The following is a 22638-nucleotide window of genomic DNA, read 5'->3' as shown; positions in this document are numbered from 1 at the left end:
ACATGGGCAAATATAGTAAATGGACATGCCTCGCCAGATGCACATCTAGACAAGGGGAAAAAATCAGAAGATAAGATAGATGTTGATGAGTATAGAGAGAGAGAAAAAAGATCACAGAACATTGTCATACGAGGTCTAGTAGAAAAAGAAAAGGAAACACCGCTCTCACTTGCAAAGGATGTAGGGGACTTTTTTGTGGAGCACTTTGCCATGCAAGAGGTTGTGGTCTTTGGGGCACACAGAGTAGGGAGAAAGAGAGATGAAAATTCGAGTCAGCGAGCAATTGTTTGCACCATGCTTGACCCCCGCAAGAGAGAAATCATTTTGGACAGCAGCAAGATTTACTTAAAGGGAACATCTTTCTACGTGACAGAAGACCGCACCCCCAAGCAGCAAGAAGAAAGGAGACGTATGTATGAGGCCCGAATCAAAAAAAAAGAGCAAGGAGCTGAACAGGCCCTCTAGGAACACGCGGCCTATGGAACCCAAAAGAAGTTGAAGATCATGTTTTGGAATTGTAGAGGTTTTCCTTGGCATAAAGGGGCTGGATTGAATGAAGTTATGCATGATGCAGACATTATTTTTCTCGCAGAGACTTGGGAAAGGGACATATGCAGAATTCCTAAAATTAATGGATACGTGGTGCACTCCATCTGGCAAAAGCAAGTTGGCCTACGAGGGCAAGGAGGGGTAGCATGCATATACAAGGAGCATATACAAGACATGATTTCCATAGCCAAAGATGACATCCACAAACGCTTCATATGGATCATGGTAAAAGGAATGCACTCACCACTTTACATTGCAGGGTGCTACATTCCTCATAGAGAATCTCCCTTCTACCAAAGACATGAGGTTGACCCAACCCAGCCACTTGGAGACCTGTGCTTGGATATAGCTATGTTCAACAAAAAAGGAAATGTTTTGCTCATTGGTGATTTCAATGCACGGATAGGAGATCTACAGTTTCACTATCCCACTCAGCAAGAATACATCAAGGAACATGAGATAGACATTGACCCCATTTGGTGTAGATGCTCGAAGGATAAGGAAGTGAATGCACATGGTAGGGCATTGGAGCAATTGATGAATGGAATGCACATGTTGGTGGTGAATGGCACAGCCCTTTTCCCAAAATCAAATACCCCTACTTGTTTCCCTGCCAGTGGAGGGGCTAGTGTGATCGACTATGCATTGATTGGTTTGGAAGCTTGCCATCTCATTCACAATTTCTCACTTGGCTCAAAGTCCCCTGATTCAGATCACACACCACTATATGTGGAGCTTAATATATTACTTGCCAAGGCAACTTTAGAAGAGCGCAAAACAGTTGAAGGCAACTATCATATAAATGAGGCAAAGAAGGTGGAGTACGCTGAAACTCTAGAGATGTGTCTGCTGGGAAAACAGAAAATTGGGTGGACAGAATTGAAAAATGCTATTCTCACTACAGCCAAGTCAGTTTTGGGGTACAAAAAGAGCAATAAAGAATGCAAGAAAGGGCTACCATACAATGTTTGGTTTGATGCTGAGTGCAAGGCAGCTAGGAATGCACTAAAGGGGATCCCAATGGGGGATGAGAAAAGAGCAGCTGAGAAACAGCTCCATGCACTTACACGTAAAAAAAGACGTGCACATATTGTGAACAAGGAATGGACTGATGCAATTGATTTTATCAAGCATCCTAGAAGAGCATGGAAAGGAATTAAACAAAGGTCAAATGACATTATGGGAGATTTTACAGAAACACAGATGATGGAATATGCTCAACAGCTCTACACACATCCCAAGGCTCGGCCCATGGTGAGCATACCTCTCAGCAGTAATACTCAGGGTCTTTTCTCATTGAAAGATGTACAAGATGGCCTCAAGAAAATGGTAAATGGAAAGGCAGCAGACACTCTACACCTAGTGGCTGAACTCATTAAGTGGACCAATGAGCACACGCAAAGGCACATAGCAATGGCACTAAATCAGGCTTTGATGAATGGTTTCCCAACAGAATGGCAAGAGAATTGGATCAAACCAATCTACAAAGGGGGTGACCGCAATCAATTAACAAATTACAGAACAATTATGGTATGTTCCACTCTAGCCAAACTATATAGCACAATAGTAGAGGCAAAATTGAGTGCTTGGGCAGAGAAAGAAAATAAAAGAGCAATGGGACAAGCTGGTTTCAGACCAAAACACTGTACAGTGGATCACCTAGTCACTCTTCGAGTTTTGATGGAGGAAAGCCGCCTCAAGGGGAAGCCACTCTTCTGTTGTTTCATTGACTTTAAGAAGGCATTTGATACAGTGCCTAGGGATGTGCTATGGGAGAGAATGGAATGCATAGGGGTGCCCGAGGAAATAAGGTTTGCTGTCTTTAGACTTTATGAGAAAGTAAAATGTCAACTAAAATGTAAGGATGGGATGTCACAAGAGTTCTATAGTAATATGGGGGTAAAACAAGGATGTCCGCTCTCACCCACTTTGTTCGGCCTATGCATTGATAGACTTGAGGAGTTGGTGAATGAAGAAGCATGTAAAGATGAGTACAGCCCTCATCTAGCAGGTCTCGTGATTTGGTTGCTTCTTTACGCAGATGATGTGGTTGTTTTCACTGATAGTGAAAGTAAGATGCAAAAAATGATGGATATCTTCAGCATATTTTGTGCAGAGAGTGGGATGGCTATTAATGTCAACAAAACTAAACTCATGATAGTCAAGACTATACAGCCAAGCAGCCCCCTCCAAATCTTATATAAAGGACAACCCATTGAGACAGTGCACTCATTCAAATACTTGGGTATTGAAATCCCCGCCAATAATAGATGGAACAGCTGTGTGCAACGGAGACTTGATGCAGGATGGGCAAAATACTTCCAATTTGAAAATGAGTGCAACAATAGCAATACGAGAAGGTGGCAAGTACGAAATATGATCTTTGGGGCATATGTGATACAGACAGTACTCTACGGAGTAGAGGTATGGGGTGGGAGTATATCTCCATCAACGTGGAATGAGATAGAGAAAATGCAAAAGTCTTTCATTAGGAGGCACCTGGGCATCAAGGCTACTACACCATACTCTTTGTTACTCCTAGAGACAGGATGTATACCCATAGAGCTACATGCTCTGAAGAGAGTACTCAGATACATCACAAAGGTCAAGTGCATGGATAATGAAAGGCTACCAAAGAGAGCATGGAATGAAAGTCAGAAGCTTCAAAAGACAAACAAGGGCAAGATTTTGACATCCGGATGGGCACAGGACCTAAAAAAATGGTTCAAGAAGTGGGAAGTAGAAGAGTATTTAAACTACTCTTCAGAGGAGATTGATGAAGAGGCTTTTCATTATGACCTGCTGAATGCACTACACAGGAAATGGCAAACAGCAGAAAACAAAGATAAATTTGAGTACTATCGCACATATATCAACCCCGAATATTGGTCAATTTATACAGGAAGGGAGACAACAACGCAGAAGTACATATGTACACCTATAGCAGTGCATAAACGGAGGGCTTTAGCCTCACTTCGCACCCGATCACACCAGCTGCAAATAGAAACAGGGGGATGGAAAAAGATGCCAAGGGAGAGTAGAATATGCCAACTATGTGATCAAGGTATGGTTGAAACAGAAGAACACATGGTAATGATATGCCCTCACTATGCACACATTAGGGAAGAGTTCAATCACCTCCTTGAGGGACATAACAAACTGGCTGATTTGCTGCATAAAGGGTCACCTTCAGCTTTAGGAACATTTGTGTATAAGCTCTTCAAGCATAGGAATCCACCTGAATCCTAGAAGGTGGTTTCTCTTTCCACCCTCCCATCTTCGGGAGGAGCTTTCATGTACTTGTGATATTGTATTGCTCAGGTCCCATAGGCCGGTTTTGGTCTTCAGAGGACGATAATATATTCTTCTTCTTCTTCTTCTTCTTCTTCTTCTTCTGTCACATCATCATCTTCTTCCTCTTCTTCTTCTTCACCATCTCTCCCTCTTCTTCCAAAAATTTGCTTGAGCTTGTTCTCCTCCGATTCTCACCAATTTCCCACGCCCTTCCTGCTAGAGATCCCTCTTGTTGGGGCGAATTTCGGGCTGCAAGCAATTGACGAAATATGCGCTCTGCTGGTCGCCATTGCACGAAAATCGTCGATTCTTCTTCCTGCGATTTCTCTGCGCCTGCTCCGTCTTTGTCTAATTCCTTTCAGGGCAAGCTTCTCCATACCTAGAGCTACCTTGTGCTGAAATCTGAGCAGCAATGGCTGCATATTGAAGGAGAAAACAGAGAAAAACCAGTCGACTTTGTTCAAGAAGGTGAAGGCGACCTGACGCATAGTTTCGTCTCTTCTTCCCAGAGGATCTACTGTGGTATACCAGCTTTCTTTTGCCTCAGAAAGCCCCCTTTCTTTTGCTTTGAAGAGTGTGATATGAGCCCTCCAAGTTCAGCTCTCTAGTTTTGACAGTTTTGACATACTTTTGAAAATGATGCTACATAAAATGCTACTCTAGCATTTCTGGTCTTTTGAAGTTTTCAATAACTTCACTACAAGTGTTGCTTTAGTTTTGTTTTGACTTGCTAGACTTGGTTGTGATTGGAAAGTGTTTATTTCATCCACTTCTATGAAGCATGCAAAAAGTAGCATCATTGTTTGAAAACTAGTCACTACTATTTGCTACATCAAGTGCCTATACTTTGGAAGTATTTCAGTTCTTTTTGCCTTGTAAGAGAGATAGACACTGCCCAATATCTGGGTTAGACCCTCTCATGGCTACCTTATATAATCTTGAGAAGTTCAATGGAAAGGGCTTCCATACATGGCAAATGAAGGTAAAATTTGCATTGATGCGGGAGAACTTATGGGGACTTGTCAAACCTACTCCTACCGCTTCTTCTACGGCCTCAAATGCTGGACAATCTTCAACTCCGACACGACCGGCAAGGGATCCAGCAAGAGAAGAAAAAGCATATGGTATAATTGCTTTAGCTTTGGGTGATGATTACATACATCATATATCTGACTTGGAGTCTCCATCGGAAGCTTGGCAGAAGCTAGACTTGATTTTTGGTGCAAGCTCTCACATATCTAAACTATCACTTAAAATCTCTTTCTTTGAATTAAAGATGGCAAGTGATACTACTTTAGCTGCTCATGTCAACTATATGCGGAGTCTTATGACTCAGTTAGCTTCTATCAACTCTCCTATCACCCCTGATGATGCTATGGCAGTGTTACTTAAGAGTATGCCTGAAAGTTTTGATCACATTGTTAGCACTTTGAAGAATCTTCCCAATCCTAACCTTGAAGGCATTATCTCAGCTCTCCAAGAAGAAGAAAGACATATGGAGCTAAGGAAAGGCAATGACACTGCTTATGTTATGAAATTCCAGAAGGGCAAGTATACTCCTTGCAATCACTGTGGAAAGACAAATCACCTTTCAAAGGACTGCTTTAAAGTTAATCCATGCAAGCACTGTGGCAAAAACAACCATAGTGAGAAATTTTGCAAAGCCAAAGCAAAGACAGAAAATGCAAATCTACTTACTGTGAATGAGCCTCCACAAGATGAGGCATCCACAAGATAGTCCTCCAAAATGAATGAAAATAAACTATTGTGTTGTGTGTGTTTTGTAAACACCTCTGGTCACCTTATGATGTAGGCCATGTGTATGTTTTGTTCCATGGTACCTCCTGCAGACATTGTGTGCATGTACATGCAGGGGAGATAACCATTGGAAGGTCTGTTTGTATCCCTTTCTGTTTACCTTACACCCAAGGGAACCCTTGCTAGCATGAGAACCTAGCCATAGATTTATCCTTGACCACCATGAGATGGCATGAGAAACTATGAGACTAGATGTATCCATGACATAGCGTGAGGCATTTCCTTGAGGGGGGGTTTGTTGGGATATCTCAAGGTGTATGCCTCAGGCACACCTTATGTTTCTATGTGTGAGTGTTAGAGGCACAGTTAGGTGCCCACAAGCACAGTTAGGTGGTGGAAGAGCCACATAGGATGATTGAGTGAATCTAGGAGCAGATTGAGGAGATGATTGTGGAGCTTTGAGGTCATCAGTGATGTCAGTGACCTTGTATGAGGTGCCTACTTAAGGACCTCTTTCTTCTTCATTCTATAAGCAAGTATTCTGATTTTGTGTCAACTCTACTCTTTCCTTTCAGTGTTCCAACAGTAACCTGTTCATTGTCAATAAGATAGGCCGGGGAGGTTATCTCATGGAGAACATTCCTTCCTCTATCATCCAGGCCACCATCCCCCAAGTGAATACCCAACAGATGCTTCACATCCTTGCCAAGATTTTTAAAAAGCCTATCTAGGTCCTTGGGCCGAGGGGCAGCTTGCTAGTCCACTAGCAGTGTGCTATTGCCTCTAGATCACCTACCAAACAATGACAAGTTTCATCTCTCCCATCTACACTAGCCATAAACGGGCCAAGGGGTAGGCTCTTGTGGGCAACAACCAGAAGAAATAGGAACATTTCCTAGCTAAAGTCAAGACCATTGACCAAAATTTGGTAATGTGGAGATCTCTTTCTTCACTGAGTGGCACTCCTTGGATGAGCTCAGGTTGAAGTCTCCACCCATAGTCGTTTGCTGATTCCATTTATAAGGTTTTGGGATAGAGGGAAGATAGAGAGTGGAGTAGAATAAAATAGGTTTGGAGAGCACAAGAAAGCTGAAGTGCTCTTACAAAATGTCCAAGGCAACTCGAAATGAGGTTAGCCTTGTGGACGGAGCAACAATGCATAAACTCAGGCTAGAGGGAAGACAGATATCGTCAACTCAGGCTGATTTGAAGGGTGTACGAAAAGAACTCCACTTCCCTCTATCCCAAGGTTGAGATCTGCATATCGTCATCTGACAGCTTGCTATTTTGCTGGTTGCTCGTTTACTACCATGACTCCAGTCTATTGTTAATATCATTGCCTATGGCATCTCAAAAGAATGCAAGATCATCTGAGAGCAAGCTAATAAAAATAATCTTGCCAATGCATTAGAATCTGTCTGCAAATTCTAGTGCAACAAAACTTATCTACTGCAAAAGCCCCAAAATGCCGACTCCAAATCCCTACTAAATGACTCAAATGTGCAAATGGGCCACAAATCTGCAAAAGTAATTGCAGCTAACCCCAAATAATTGACTGAATCACCCAATCTTAGTGCAAATGTCTACCAAATCTAATTACCAATACTAGCACTTGACATCCCCTAGCACAAAGACAAACCTAAATGCAAAAGCCCCAAATTTCTCCCAATGTCGAAATAGCAGATATGATCAAGCAGATGTAATGTGACAGGCAAAACAAATTCAATGGCCTATTTAGGGTTCCGTGATCGAGCTTCATCGAGAAGGAAAGGGTTGCCAAACAGAAGGTGGTGACAATGATGGTTACTATTACAATCACGAGGATGTTATCAAGGAAATACCCACCTCGAGGTACCAAAGCCTCACCAAGGTTCCACTTGACATCTCCCACCATTGAAAATGAGGATCCACCTACACCACCACAAACAATATGAGTGGAAACCAAGAAGGATTGAATGTGCAACATCAATAGTGGAAAATACATTGGCAAGAGTCACACAAGGACCTACTATGGTTCTTCAAAAGTGTTTCACTCCAATGGTTTTTCTCAAAGGATTGCAATGCAAATTATTCCAAGGTCGGTCCTTTACAAAACATTCCATCTACTTCCAATGCCATAGGCCCACAAGAACTTCCTCCTAAAAATGAAGTAGACCCATGAGAACGCTGCAATGGAAGAAACCCAAGATATCAAAGTAATGTTACTACACCTAGAGGGGCATTCTTCACCAATAGGGTTTCATCGACAATCTGACAACTTCTCATCATTGATCCATGATGATAGATTAGCAAATACATTTAAATATTGTTCTTCATGACTATTTACAAGATGATCGATTAGCAACCTCTCATCCTCGATTCATGATGATAGATTAGCAAATACATTTAAATCTTGTTCTTCATGACTATTTACAAGGTATGTGGCATTGTTCCCATCTTGATTTTGTGACTAGGGCTACAAAAGCCAAGTAAATTTCATGTAACACTCACTAAGCATCACAAGTCCTATCACTTACCAAGCACTCACAAGAATTGAGTCAGTAGAGTCTAGGGCTATGACACTCACTCCAGTCATCCAAGTCTAGTTGGAAAATATTCCTTAGTCTCAAGTCAAATGTTGAGTCCCTATTCTCACCATTTGTCATCTAGTTAGCCACTCAATGGGCCTAGGTCAACTCTCTGCAGATATTCCTCACCCCGATCCTACGCACCCCACAAATCTTGCCCACCCCCTTTCGCAACTTGCCAATCTCGTCCTACCTTCCCTTCTCCACACAAACTAGCCCGAGTACTCCTCCAACACCTCTAATACTAGCACCCCACAGCATGGGACCTCCAAGTCCATATCCTCTCATGCTCCTATCAACCCACCAGACGAACCTATCAATACATTGCTACAGCCGGCAATTCTAGTCCATAGACCGATTGACCTTTCGTCTGCAGGGAATGCAGAAGAGGACCCCATGCCGAATGTGGATGATGATGTTCCTCCAATGCCCCCCTCCTCACCACTAGAAGATGTACAATGGCGGCCCAACCTCCAATCCTTCCAGGACTTACTTGACAATGCTTGCATGCATCACAGGAAGGCACAACTTGAAGGCTTCCGCCTTCACTTGTATGAAATAATGGAAGTTCGTCCCCTCACTATGTTTATCACTCAATCCTTCAATGATTGGAGGCAAGCCAACCCAAAACACACATGTGGCAACTACAACTTAGCCTTAGATGTGCCTATTCCCCTCACCTTCAACCATGCTCACGCATACCCTTTTTGAAGAAGGAGAAATTTTGGCGCTGCTTTCGCAATGCACCTCGTGGATCCATCCCCTCTATATGCCCATGGAACGATGATGGTCCTGGGCTCACTTTTGGGAGCTCCAAAAGAAAGATCCCAATATCATATGCAACTTCCCTAAGTACAGCTTCCCCAAGGAAATGGCTCAGGAAGGATTCTGCTTTCACCTTCATTCATTCAAGGATACCTACAACTCAGTACCTGACCCCGCAATGGTAGCAACGGTGCACATAAACCACCTTATCCTCCTGTTGCTTCGAGATCTCCCTGCCTATAGTCATCCAATTGACGACAAACTTCATAATCTCAATAATCAGATTGTCTTTGACCCCAAGATTGGCCCTTCCCAATTCCAAGGCTTGTGCCTTTACCTTCGGGTCCAAAATCTCCATGGCCATCACATTCGCACATTTGAGGACATGCATGCCCTCCACTTCTGGAAGTACCGGCCTAATGGCCTACGTTGATAAGTTGGATGGTACCAACTATTCTTTTCGGAGCTTTGATGGTAAAAAACGTGCTTGTGGCCAAAAGCTTGTGGAGTTATGTCAAAGGGGCCAACACTCGTCTAGGTCACAGAGGTCATAATCCACTTCAAGGAGGTGCTGGACACCTCGTGGGCAGCAAGCCCAGCTTGCCAAGGCACAACGAGAAGCACCTGCTATGCCCGCTCTAGATCAACCAAGATGGGATGCTAGAGATGCTCTGGTTATGTTTGTAATTACTTTGTCTGTGAAGAGGATAAATTATTCCTCATGTCTGGTCGGACTAAAACATCAAAGCAAGTAGGGGACAATTTTGAGAGCATGTTCTAGGCCAAAAGGCTAGGGTCTTTCATTTGAAGAGACAACTTAATGGCATCCCGAAGGGGATTCGATGCTGAATCACTTAGCAAAGATCCAGGTTCTTCGTTGCTCATGTTGATGAAGTGATTCCAGAAAATCAGCTCACTTCCTCCACTCCGAACTCTTTGCTGGAGTGATACTTCTCTTTTCACATGTCACTTAACCTTTCTACGATAGGTAATCCCAACCAAATCACATTCCGGGAATTAGTGGGGTGGTTTTGAGATATCAGATTTTGGACTCCAAGAAGCTTAGTCTCCTTATGGTCCGCTCCAACAAGGTCCGATCCACCCTGGTGTGTACTTGAAATCCAAGTGTGGTATCGCAAGCAGCTGAGACTTCTAATGCACCCACTCTATGACTTCTCAGGTCGAGGATGCTCCTTTTTTGGACAAAGCCCATCTGCATGTTCTGAATGATGTTTGGAAGGTGCAGGCGCAACTGCAAACTCAAGACCTTGGCTAAGATCTTGTATGCTGTGTTTAAGAGAGTGACGCCACTATCGAATGTCGGTCTGATCGCCTCCCTTTGGGATTAGACAGATTCATCCATGGGTAAGAGACTGAGGCAGTTGTCCTGAGTCAAAATCATTTGAAAGTCTAGGTGCAACTGGGTCATTAGATTTTCTCAAAAGGTGCGGGAAAAAAGTGGAGAGACCATCTTATTCGGGGCATTTCTGCGTTGGGAGAGTCTTGAGGCCTCGAGAAGCTCCCCATTAGTGAAGGGGGTCTCATCTAGTTAGGGAAATTTATCCTTAGAGACTCAATATGTGAAGTACCCAAGTATCAGAATGCCATCAGGCAATTGCAATGTGTGAGCCACATCATTAATCTTTTCAATGATCAGATGTGGGTCACAAAAGTGAGGAGATATCTTATAAACCACACCGTTTTTAATTACCTGAGGATCTTTTGAGTAAACCTGTTGGCCCTATGTGATAACTCAATAACTCAAGGTGGACGCTTTTGATTTGCATAAAACTGCACTCTATCTAGACCAATTTTTACAATTTCCCTTGCAAACTGCAATAGATTTTGTTGCTATTGTAACCAATAAGCCACGGTACCTACCTTGACTTTCTATAAGCCAAGTATCTATGGGGCTTTGTGCTGGTATCGGTACATCGGCATGAATGGATTGAGCCTAGTACCAGAATATTTAGCACTGGTGTAAATAAACTCCATCAACAGAAGATACTTTTTCCAATGAGACTACTGTTTGGAGACATATGCTCTCAACATGTCGTACAAAGTCAATTAACTCACTCAGTTTGTCCACCTAGCTTAAGATGATTAGCCAACTCATACTGAGATGATTATCCGATTTCTTGAATACACCTTGCTAGAAATGCCCAGTAAACTTAGGATGTCCATCAGTAACTATTCGGTCTTTAAGCCATATAGGTTATACAACTTCTCAACAAACAAGTAAGCTAGTTTTGTGGCAGAAATTCTCTCTTTAGAAGGAGTGAACCAAGCCAATTTAGTGACTAAGTCAACAATCACCTAGATTGCATCACTCCCATGAGAGGTCCATGGTAAACTCGCCACAAAATCCATAGAAATTCTGTGCCATTCCTTTCTAGATACTTCCAATGGATTCAATAGATCACCAAGAGACTCCGTTGGTCTTTAGAAACCTAGTATAGCTGCTTATGCTTGGGCACTGATGACGACATAAGTGTTGCTTTGTTTGCTAAGTATGTCTTCCTTTTGTTTTTCATAAAAGTTTTTGTTTACCTCTTTTTTCTTCTCTTTTTATTTTTTGTGTAGATTTTTGGTCTTTAGTACAACAAAAAATCTAAATTTGTATGATTGGACATATTCTACTCTCACAAAAGTATATCATCTCCAGCGCTTAGCTTCATTGACTTCGCACTGTCGACTGTACAATCCTTCTAAAAAGAAGTTCTTTTAACAAGATGTAAGTCCTTTGTGCTCCAAATGTCCAGCACTGTTTTAGAAATGTTAATCTCTAAGGCCGTGACCATGCGATAAGGTTATGAACACTTTTTCCCTTTATAAGCTTTTGGTCCCCTAACCACAGTTAGTGGTTGAGTTAGCTACCACATGTGTTGACCCTAGTTAGTCTAGGGTTTTGTCTCTATGACTACCTAGTGTAATCTCTTATTGTGTATTGCTGAATTCTCAGTACAGCTTCCTGCTTTTTATTCCCCTCAACCCTTGCTCCATTTCCCAACATTGGAATCAGAGCAGGCTGCCCTTAACTCCCAGCGCCTCCTCAACCCTCTGGAGGTCATCCTGTCATGAAAATCTTGTCGCAGAGTTCCTCAGCCTTCATCTCATTTTTGGTGGCAGGCTGCTTGGGGGAGCTGTTCAGGGCGAGGCGATTGCATTCTCTAGCTGTTTTGAACAGTTGTGACCAGTTTGCTTCAAAAATCGTCAGCTTTCAGAGTTTTCGACCTGTCTCAGTCATGGGTTTTCACATGTGCAGCAGGGCACCACTTTTTCAAGGCTTTTGAAGCTGCTTTGCCCCTGGGCAACCTCTTTTTTGGTGAAAAAATTGCTGCAGCAGCTGCGCTTGGTCATGCCGAATTAGTTTCAGGCCTCTGGCTCCATTCCTGAGGTGATTTTTGGAGCTGTCTTGAGTTGCAGCATAGCTATCCATTGGCAACTTGCAAATGCCATCGCTGTTTCTCTGCTTGTATTACCGACTGACAGCTTTTCCTCTTTTCTGAGCTGCTCCACTCAATGAAGCTGTTTGCACAGCTGTTTCTCGTTCATTTGTAGCTCTATTGCTGGCCAGTAGCTTCACAGTTTGCATGTTTGCTTGCCATTCGCAGGTCAAGAGAGTATGTTCTGACTATGAAGAAACTGTGAAGTGCATCTTAACACGGCTTGGAGGAAGAGTTGATAAAGAACAAGAAGCTCTTTAAGGTAGAACATCACCATGAATCTCTCTGCAAGAAACCTGAATGTAATAGGGAGGCTCTGATAACTATTGTGGAGAGAGCGCAGAGTAAGAAAGAGAACCGTCTTCATTTCTTTCTACATTCTTCTCCTTCATTGCCTCACACTCACAGACATATTTTTTTAAATCCCCCTTATCTTCTTAAGGGTTCATTCATAATAAACTCATATTTCTAACACATTATGATGACAATGTAATTCTCAATCCTATAAATCCAACAGACTATGTCTGCTTCAAAATCCACAATACCGGTCCCTCCATTTATTTCAGAGCCGGGACACCAACTAGCAAATACTCAACAATTATAAACCCAATGTTTGAGGAGTAGCTGTTGCAGTAAGCAAATATATGAGCTGAAAGGGAAAGGCCAAGAGTTTCCTTGGTTATCCTAGCCTTCTTCAGATCCAGATTCCAAACTTCTTTTTTGCACCTATCATGCGGTGTCTTGGTTCTTCTGAGCTTTTAACAACTGGAAAGACTATCTATGTAGTTATCACCTCACTATCTACAAGCAGCAAGGTTTTTCCCATGGCTCTGAGACTGGCTTGACTGGTAATGTAGAGTGGATGTGACTTTATATTTAACCCCTCAGAGTATTATAAAAATCCACACAGGAAACTCAGAATGGAGTGGGGACCCCGCCGTAGGCAAACTTTATTCCAACCCAACCCAACCCAACCCATCTTCAGGGTTAACTTGGACAAGGCCTAGGGACCAAAACAATCACACAGACTGACCAAGTGTTTTGATTGGGCTTAACATGGGTGAGCCATGCCCATTGAGATATGGCCAAGTTCATTATTGGTTTCAGATTCCTATGGTGTAATATTGTTTGCACTGTTCTGCTGTCCAAACAAATTGAAGAGTGTCAACCTTACTCAACAAGGCCCTAGATTGACAAAACAGCATCTAAATGATCACCCTCACCCAACTAGGGTCTAGGGGAGTGAGATTAGTTCAGTTGATCATGACAACTAGCAGTTCTTCATCTGTCCAGAGGGGAGCTTCTTTAGTACAACTGGCAGCAGTCGCAGCTCAAAGTAGTTTTTCACCATAAGTGCTGCTGTAGATATGAGAGCAGCAGACCATATTGGGTGGTAGGCATATATAACGGGTATGTTAGGCAGAAGAAGAGAAATCTATGCACGTGATGTAGAGGCTCTGTTCACCAGAGGGTCTTTGCAGATTGAGAGCAAAAGATTGTTGCAGATACAAAAGTTTTTGTTTGCAGCTTCTGACTCAGTGAGGTTCATTGCAAAGGATTTACTAGAGTGTAGTGGGACTTTACTTCAGCTACACTTCAAGAGAACAGGAAAATTTGGGGCTTTTGAAGACAATTGCAAAATTTGGGGCTTTTGCAGACAATTGCAATTTGGGGCTTTCAGTCAATTTGCCCTTTTTAAGTTGCAGTTTCTCGCAAGAATTTGGGGCTTTTGGCATTCGAATGCAATTTTGCCGTGTACAAGCTGTTTGGAATCTTTGCAGGCAGTCTTGGACTCAGATCGACTGACATTGCAGGCAATTGCCATTTTTTCAATGTTATTTTGGCACATTTTGGCCTTTGCAAGACATTCTAGTTGCATTTTGAGCCTTTGATTGGCTGTGATAGCAAGCTGTCATTGTGGACAGATTTTTTGGCAGATTTGGGTTGTGCATCTAAAATCCCATGAAGGGATATTGCTTGTTACATTTTCTGCATTTTGTTTTCTTTGGCAGTTATGGCAGAACAATCACAATGAAGTGTTTGGTGTCCTCACACAGGGCTAGAGAATGTGGCTGCACCTACCACTCCTCCTCAACAAGGTGGAGGAAGGGGTAAAGGACAAGCTCAGGGTGTAGGACAAGTGCTAGGTGCCGTGGCTGCTGCAGTTGTGCCTCCCACACAGGAACATAAAAGGTGGGATTCACGCAATGCGCAAGCACTTTCAGTAATTTCTCTTTCTATCAAAAGGTTTATTATCCCGCACATTCGGTCATGCAGGACCTCAAAGGCAGCATGGGATATCTTGGAAAATATGTTTGCAGCCCACAATGATGCCAGGGTCTCTTTCCTGAAGAGAGAGTTATCGCATACTCACATGGATGAGGGTGACTCAATGTCTGATCACCTCACCAAGCTTCAGGACTTGAGAGAGAAATTGTTGAATAAGATAGATTATTCGTGATTCTGAGATGATAACCACTACTATGAATTTTCTTCTTGAGTCATATCTTGGATTTCACACCTCGCTAAATTTGCAATTGAGGGGGGGTTCGACTTGCAGTTATGACCCTTCTAAGGATGCATGCACTTTCAATATCAATGAGACATTGAATAATTGGTATTTTGATAGTGGTGCCACCAAACATATCACTTCCAGGAAGGGTTTGTTTGATTCTTTGCATCCATCACCCACTAGAAAAAGGGTGTCTTGTGCAATTGATTCTTCTTATTCAGTTCGTGGTATTAGTGAGATTGTGCTTACTGCCACAGATGGCACAAATTTCAGAATTCATGATGTGCTTTATGTGCTTGGAATTAAGAAAAATTTGCTTTCAGTGTCCTCTCTCAATAAAAGAGGATTTTAGGTTGTCTTTGAGGATGACAAGTGTGCAGTTCGAGACAGAGAAGTCATATGAGTTATGGCAGCTTGATGACGCTTCTAAAACATGCTATGGTTGATGCTTTGCCTCCCTTGGAGTCACCTCCCCCTCATGCGTGTGAAGGGTGCATACTTGGGAAGATGCACAGGTTTCTCTTAAAAAAGGATGGTGCAGTAAGAGCTTCGAGTCGGTCATGCCATCCTCGATGTCAATGGTTGCCGCATGAGCAGCATTGAATGTTTCGTAACTGTTGTTAGGCAAGAGATAACATAAATACACGCAGCCAAAATTGTTTCGAATTGGCTGCTCCAAACTCTCAGGGAGAGTAGGCTTGATGCTCCTTTGCTTGGCAGAGCTTGTAGATGACCATTATCAGATCAGTTATTGCTATAGCTGCACATTTTTATTGGAATGTTTATCAGTTGGACATAAAAACAGCTTTGCTTAATGGAGACTTGTTGGAAGAGGTTTATGTCAAGCAACCTTTTGGCTTTGAAATTTCGGGTAATGCACATAAAGTTTGCAAGTTGAATAAAGCTTTGTACGGGCTAAAACAAGCCCCACGTGCATGGTACTCTAAAATTGATGCCTTTCTGACTAGCAAGGGGCTTCATAACAGTCCAACTAAAAGTACCCTCTACATCAAGAAGGATGGGGGGGATATTTTAGTCATCATTATTTATGTAGATGACATGCTGCTCACAGGGTCAAATGAAGAAAAATTTACGGATTTTAAAGCTGAATTGAAAGCTTTATATGACATGTCAGATTTGGGCATGCTACATTTTTATTTGGGGATCCAATTCATACAAGAGAGACGTGGCATTATTATGTCTCAATCCAAGTATGTGCAAAAGCTCTTGGATCGGTTCAACATGCAAGATTGCAAGCCTATAGCCTCTCCCATGGAGCCAGGGCTGAAGCTTACTATGTATGATGTAGGTGAATTAGTAGATGTCACACTCTACAGCCAGGTTGTAGGATGCCTCATTTATTTGTGCATTACACTGCCTGATATTCCGTTTGTAGTATCACAGGTGAGCAGATATATGCACAGCCCAAAGACAGCACGTTGGCAGGTTGTAAAACGCATCTTCCGGTACTTGCAAGACACAAAGTCTTATGGCTTGATGTTTCCCAGGGGGTGACTTGCAGATGCATGCTTATAGTGGCTCAAATTGGGTTGGAGATTATGACACTAGGCAATCCACTAGTGGTAATTGTTTCTTTTTGGGACATGCTTGCAATTCTCGGCTAAGCAAGAAATAATCCACTGTGGTTACTTCCTCATGTGAAGTTGAGCTGGATCCTTCTCCAATTCTCACTGATAGTCAGAGTGCTATAGCAGTTGTAAAGAATCCTGTGTTTCATGCTCACACGAAGCACATTGAGGTTCATTATCATTATGTTAAAGAGAAGTTGCATGCAGGAGAGATTAGTATGATCTATGCGTTAACACATGACAATGTTGCATACATCTTCACCAAAGCACTTCCACTTGAGAAGTTTGAGGCATTTGGTAGTGCCCTGAACTTATCTTCTTTTGGTGATTGATCATTTCCTTGTACATCATCACATTGGCAGTGCAAGGGGGTGTTAGAATTATTGCCATATTCGAGGCAGTGATCAATGTAATGTAATAAGTGGGTTAAGGGCACTTTTTCCTCTTTAGAGGTTTTTTCCCCTGACCATAGTTAGGATCCCTAACTACAATTAGTGGTTAGGATAAGGTTTTATCACTTAGACAAAACCTTCTCTCTTTTGTAAGTTGTTCACACTCACTCTATTCAACTTACATTTTGTCACTTAGACAAAACCTTCTCTCTTTTGTAAGTTGTTCACACTCACTTTATTCAACTTACATTTTGCTCCAGCTCTCTTGCTTCCTGCTTCTCCTTCAGACCCTCCAGATCAGTTCGTTTTTGCTGCATACCTGTTGTCTGCGCCTTCTAGAGCCCCCAGGATTGATTCACACTTCTTCTAAGAGCCTTCCAGGCCAAGCACCATCAGTTTCGCATCTTTTGAGGGCTGTTTGGAGCTCCCAAGCAGCTCGACTTGCTGCCAAACAGGTGGATCTGTTGCATCGCACCTGCAAGAGGCCTTTTGAGGCTGTCAAATTTGCTGCATATCAATTTCGCCACCTATAGGTGTCTTCCAGGGTTCTCAAACAGGTTGCTAAGCAGTTTGGAGCCTCCAGAAGTGGGCGAATTCTTTTTTGGAGGTTGCCAGGGTGCCAGAAAGCTTGCAGTTCAATTCACCTACCAGGATTGGGCTGCTAAGAGATAGAGGGGTGCCAAGAAGAGTGTTCTTTGCTGCGTTTTTCCTCTCCAGGGGTGTTGTTGATGATGTTGCTGCCAGGCTTGTGTTCTTGTTGGTTTCTGCCTAGCTGGCCTGGTTCAACAAGGTTCAGAGGTTGTCAGATACTAGGTATTTTGGTTGTTGAATGCCCTACTCTTGCCAGAGATTGCCCACAGGTTTTTGCCAAGATGGCCATGGAATTTGCATTGGGTTTTGATGCCTTTGCTGGCCGTGGTAAGGCTGCTTGAGTATTCAGTCGATTGATCTCTCGGGCGTCATGCAAAGTTGAGGTTTTACTGTATTTTGATCTCACTGAATATAATTAAAGAAATACCGCAAGGGGCGCCAATGATTTTGGGGCCAATCTGGTGTTTGGTGCAGACCAGAGGCATTCTAGCTCTTGGATTGTGTGTTGGAAGTTTATTTGTTTGCTGTCTTGAATTTTCTAATTGGCTGTAATTAAGTATTTGCTCATCATTCGGATTTATCGCCCTTTGGAGAACCTGAAGGTTGGTGATACAACAAAAAGCTTTCTAACCATAAATCTCCAAAGAGAATAGCTAGTGCTATCGAACTTATCCTCCTTGGGCAAGGACACCAAAAACATGGCCTGGATTCTCGACTATCTCAAACAAATGCACAAATACAACATTTCTCAAGTTGACTTACTGTGAACACAAAGCATAACCAACTGAATGCTCATTTTTAAAGTCAATGCCTGGCATGAGCATACACCTCAAAAATGTGTCCCAAATTGTCATAACTAGATAGAAAAAGTTGATTGTTTGAACAGTCCTGAAATTCTCTAATACAAAAACATAAATGCATGAATGGCAGCACCATATGTGCTCCAAGAAGTAGTCTTCATAGCCTGATAAAAAGACAGTTTCTTCAACCTTTATGGAATCTGGAATGCCTGATGTGTGCCTGAAGCTGTTGGCGAGTCTGTCGTATCTCTCACTCTAGTCCTCGGATTCACGATCTCCTTGGGGCATGCGATGTTGCTAGAAAACCTTAGTGATCATGTTTTGAGTGAAGCTGGCTGTACATCCTTTTTTTAAAAAAATAGTGAAAGCCAGGATTGTTTATATTACAAGAATAGCCATCTCAAAACGAGTGTAAAATACATCAGCTGAAAATGTCTGTATATGCCAAATATACATCATGATCTATGTATCGAGTCTGCAAGCAATCAAAGAAAGATTGTTGGAGAGAACGCTTGAAGAAAGCAAACAAAGAGAATGTGGGATCATCAAAGACTTTACAATTCCTATCTATCCAAAGTCCAATAACGAAGATTGGACTCTTTGTTGTCCGGCCCGTCAACGATGTCCTCTTAGTTCTTTGTTGTATGCCATTGCTCACACACACACACACACACACACACACACACACACACATGTAGATAGATAGATAGATAGATAGATAGAGAGAGAGAGAGAGAGAGAGAGAGAGAGAGAGTTGAAATTGTATATTGATAATGCTTGGTGAATAGGTCTCGTTGAGCATTCTGCTTGCTGGAATTTTGTGCATTTATATCAACTATGACTGTGATCGACAACGTCAGCTCTTCCGCAAAACAAATGGGAAATGCTTAATTTGGGGAAAGCCACCATCCAAGGTTTGTGGAATATAATATATCTACGATATATGTTCATGTCGATATATGTATTCTATCAATTTTTAGTAGAAGAATGATGACATCATCTACAAGACTTTGGATAATAAGAAATGAGGTGATGATTTCTCTCTTTAATTGCTTAGTGATCGTGTACATTTGAAGCGGGTAGTCATTTTCTTCTTATTTATAATTGATTTGCTTTTGAAGAAAGAGATAAAGAATGGTAATGATGTCTCATTTCAAACGTTCTGTTCAGTCAATAGCAGACAATCATAATTGAATGGCTTGATAGACCATATGCTGTTTAGTAGTATGCAGGTAATTTCTGGATATGGGGTTGTTATGGTGACAATGGACATAGAAGAATGCTAATATCGCTTTTTGACGACATCCTTCACATTGTTAAGTGATTTTGGAATGATACAGAGGTGCCCCACTTTTTGGAACGTAGTACACTCAGACTGAGAAGAATAGTTTTGTTAATAGATCTTAGAGTGCAAATTTAAGATGGATGGAAAGACTGGAAATACAAAATTTTGGCACTGATTTCAATAGGCTGACGCGTGTAGATGTATCTTTCCATAGCACAAGGGCCAATCGTGACAAAAAGTTGGGCAGCTATTTTACTTGTTATCTGAAACCATATATGTTTGAAGTGTAACCTTGAATTCTATTCATAAACAGCTGGAGTCTTCGGGCAGTAAGGTTGATACTGGAAGCCATACAAAATAGGCTTAAAAGACATTACAAAAAAAGCAGTTCAGTTACTTTAGATATCAAATAATATCGAAATCTGTGCTGCTTGTATTGAAATCAGATCCCATAGTTAGCTGAAGGTTTCTATGTTTAGAAAGTAATTTACACTCGAAAGTTTTTGTCCTAACTGCAAGGCATAAATGAGTATCACTTCAGCAGCTCCTCCAGGAGTTTTGGTGATAGAAAGAGTTGATTTCTTTCCATCATGTAGCTTCTTGTATGTTTCCCAGTCATTTTAAGTGTTGGTCAGGGAGGTAAACTCCTTCACGTTTCTTCGTTCCCTGAGTTCCCTGTTATGGTGAAACAATTTAACAGCAGCTAAAGTAGAAACGACAATCACACAAAAATCACGATGTTGGCTTCAGGAAGACCTGGTTGACCTCGTGTGACAGGAGGGGAGAAAACAGAGCGTCCATATTGTACTGGAAGGGAGGGAGTCTATCCATGTGAAGCCCTGGTAGCTCAAACCATCTCTCTGTGCGTGCATACCAGCATCTCTAGTAACCTCCTGCTGAAAGAGCCATAGAGGAGGACAATGCTAGCCTCCTGCGCCCAGAAGTGTAATCCCCATACTCCTTGACTCCATACAAATACGTGATGACCTGAAATGCAGCATCTAGCTGTAATGGGGATGACCCAAACTTATCCTGAATGATCTGGTGAGGAACGGATGGCTTACCGCGAATCATCCGTGATAGCATGAGAACCTGTAGCCGCTCCACATGAGCCCACTCTATATGTGACAAGTTTGGCTCCCAACAAGGGCTGCCATACATCCCCGATGGGCGGACCAAGGAGTCAAAAAGCAGCCCCTTGGTCTGTGGATCAGGCCTGAAAGTGTGAGCGGAAGCACTGCCTCTCTAGTCTGACCAATGAAGCGTATCCTCTGTCCAAGTGGGCCTGCATCGCGGGTCTCATAGTGAAGATGGGTCGGGAGAAGAAAACCCCAAGATACGTGTATGATGAAACTATCTCAACAGGTGACCCATCAAACGTGAACTGCTCCTGGCGTATGACGGCTTGAGATGTGTTGAAGATCATAACCTTGGTTTTAACCAGGTTGATCTTCAAATCATGAGACTCACGAAAGGATTGAAGTGCGTCAAGGTGTCTTTGGAGCCCCTCTGCTGAGGAAGACAAAAGAGCCATGTCATCTGCATACAACAATATCCGGATCAACGTGCCAGCAATAGAACATCCATTCCCCCCTTGTGTTTGCATCACTGTCTGGAGCTTGTCTATGTAGAGGCCAAACAGGGTAGGTGATAAAGGACACCCTTGTTTTATCCGAATAATCTCGTCTGTCCATCCAGATCCTGCTTGGACTCTGCTTGAGACTCTCTCGTAAAGTGCCATGATAGCCCAAATGACCTCTTGGTCATAACCCAAATCCTGTAGGCGCCGGATGAGGTAGGCTCTCGGAATTGTATCAAATGCTTTGCAAAAATCCACAAAGCAAGAGTAAACCCTATGCTTCCGTGCCCTTGCCTCCTTGATGATACACTTGAGCATGAGAATGTGATCCATGGTTCCATGATCAGGCCGGAAATTAGCCTGTCCTGTTGCTCTAAGTCCTCTACACTGCGCAAATTGGCTAACCTTGGAATCAAGCACTGATGCATAAATCTTGGACATGACATGTTCAATCATAATGGTCCTCTAATTCTCCGGGCTCATGGGATCCCTTGCCTTGTGGATGGGTGAAATAGTATTAATGATCCAGGTGCGTGGAAACCCCAAATAAACAGCTTGATTAAAGAGCTTTACTAAGATCGGGGCTAGGAGGTTAATCTCACATGCAATGAACTCAATGCATAGTCCCTTATGATCCTTCGCTCGACCATTATGAAGTTTCATTACAGCATCTTTTACTCCCCCCTTAGTGAGGAGGGTACAGGAAGTGGTGCGTGGTAAATGTGAGAGGTCAGGGACTGGTTGATTTGGGATGTCATATAGTGTGCGTGCATAATTATACGAGACTTGAATGTCAGTGAGTGGTGAGGGGGACCGTCCCTCTAGAAATCTCCACCAAAAGTCCTCAAAGTTGTTACTAAAAAAAATAATTAGTAGTTCCTCCTCGTACCGGCGAGCGAAATCTAGTTTCTTTCTACGTACCAGTTCATGATACTCGCGTAACGTCTCTGGTTCGCTCGGAAGACTATTTTTGGTTTCGAATCTGAGCTCACGGCGTAAAGCCTTACACTATGCAGGGCACGGTTCCAAGTGGTGGTGGGCGGGTGGTGTGAGGGAAAGCGTGAAGGGTAGTCTCGTGTAGTGAATGGGTGATCAGGGTAGGGCGGTCCTCTAATAGGGGTATGAAGTCAATATAAGAGAGAGAGAGAGAGAGAGAGAGAGAGAGAGAGAGAGAGAGAGAGAGAGAGAGAGAGAGAGAGAGATGTATTACTGTCTGTGGAAGGCCTCGCGGGCCTATGACAAGGTACAAAGTACACCAAACGGATGATCTCATACAAGCCTGAGTGGGTTGGAGCAAAGGGTGCACTAAGGCCCTTGTTGAGTGCTAAGACTGCTAAATTGATAAGCTGATGAGCTGATAAACTTATAACTCTACAGAGCTCAATAGCTCAAGCAAAACCAGATATAAGCCGGAGATTGAAATCTCTCTGAGAGCTGTAGCATGGTGGCTCGTCTGTGAGCGGCGAAAATGTCTCGGATCTGCGTCTGTTGGGCTCTGTTATGATGTGGTG

At 42.7% G+C, this 22638-nt stretch overlaps 1 protein-coding gene across 1 annotated transcript in view; it reads left to right on the top strand.

Annotated features, from left to right (window-relative positions):
• The window catches only part of DWF5 (Ergosterol biosynthesis ERG4/ERG24 family), a 52300-nt gene that overhangs the window by 18178 nt on the left and 11484 nt on the right, over positions 1–22638 (top strand). The window contains exon 10 of the mRNA XM_087393318.1: positions 19052–19177. Within this exon, the coding sequence (XP_087249444.1) occupies positions 19052–19177 (126 nt within the window). The remainder of the gene's footprint in view (positions 1–19051; positions 19178–22638) is intronic.

Source organism: Dipteris shenzhenensis, chromosome 22 (assembly GCF_047967505.1).
Source record: "Dipteris shenzhenensis isolate YYH24624 ecotype China chromosome 22, Dip_SZ_1.0, whole genome shotgun sequence".
NCBI lineage: Eukaryota > Viridiplantae > Streptophyta > Polypodiopsida > Gleicheniales > Dipteridaceae > Dipteris > Dipteris shenzhenensis.
Note: the sequence above shows the minus strand (reverse complement) of the source record. Positions and strands in the feature narration are given on the sequence as shown.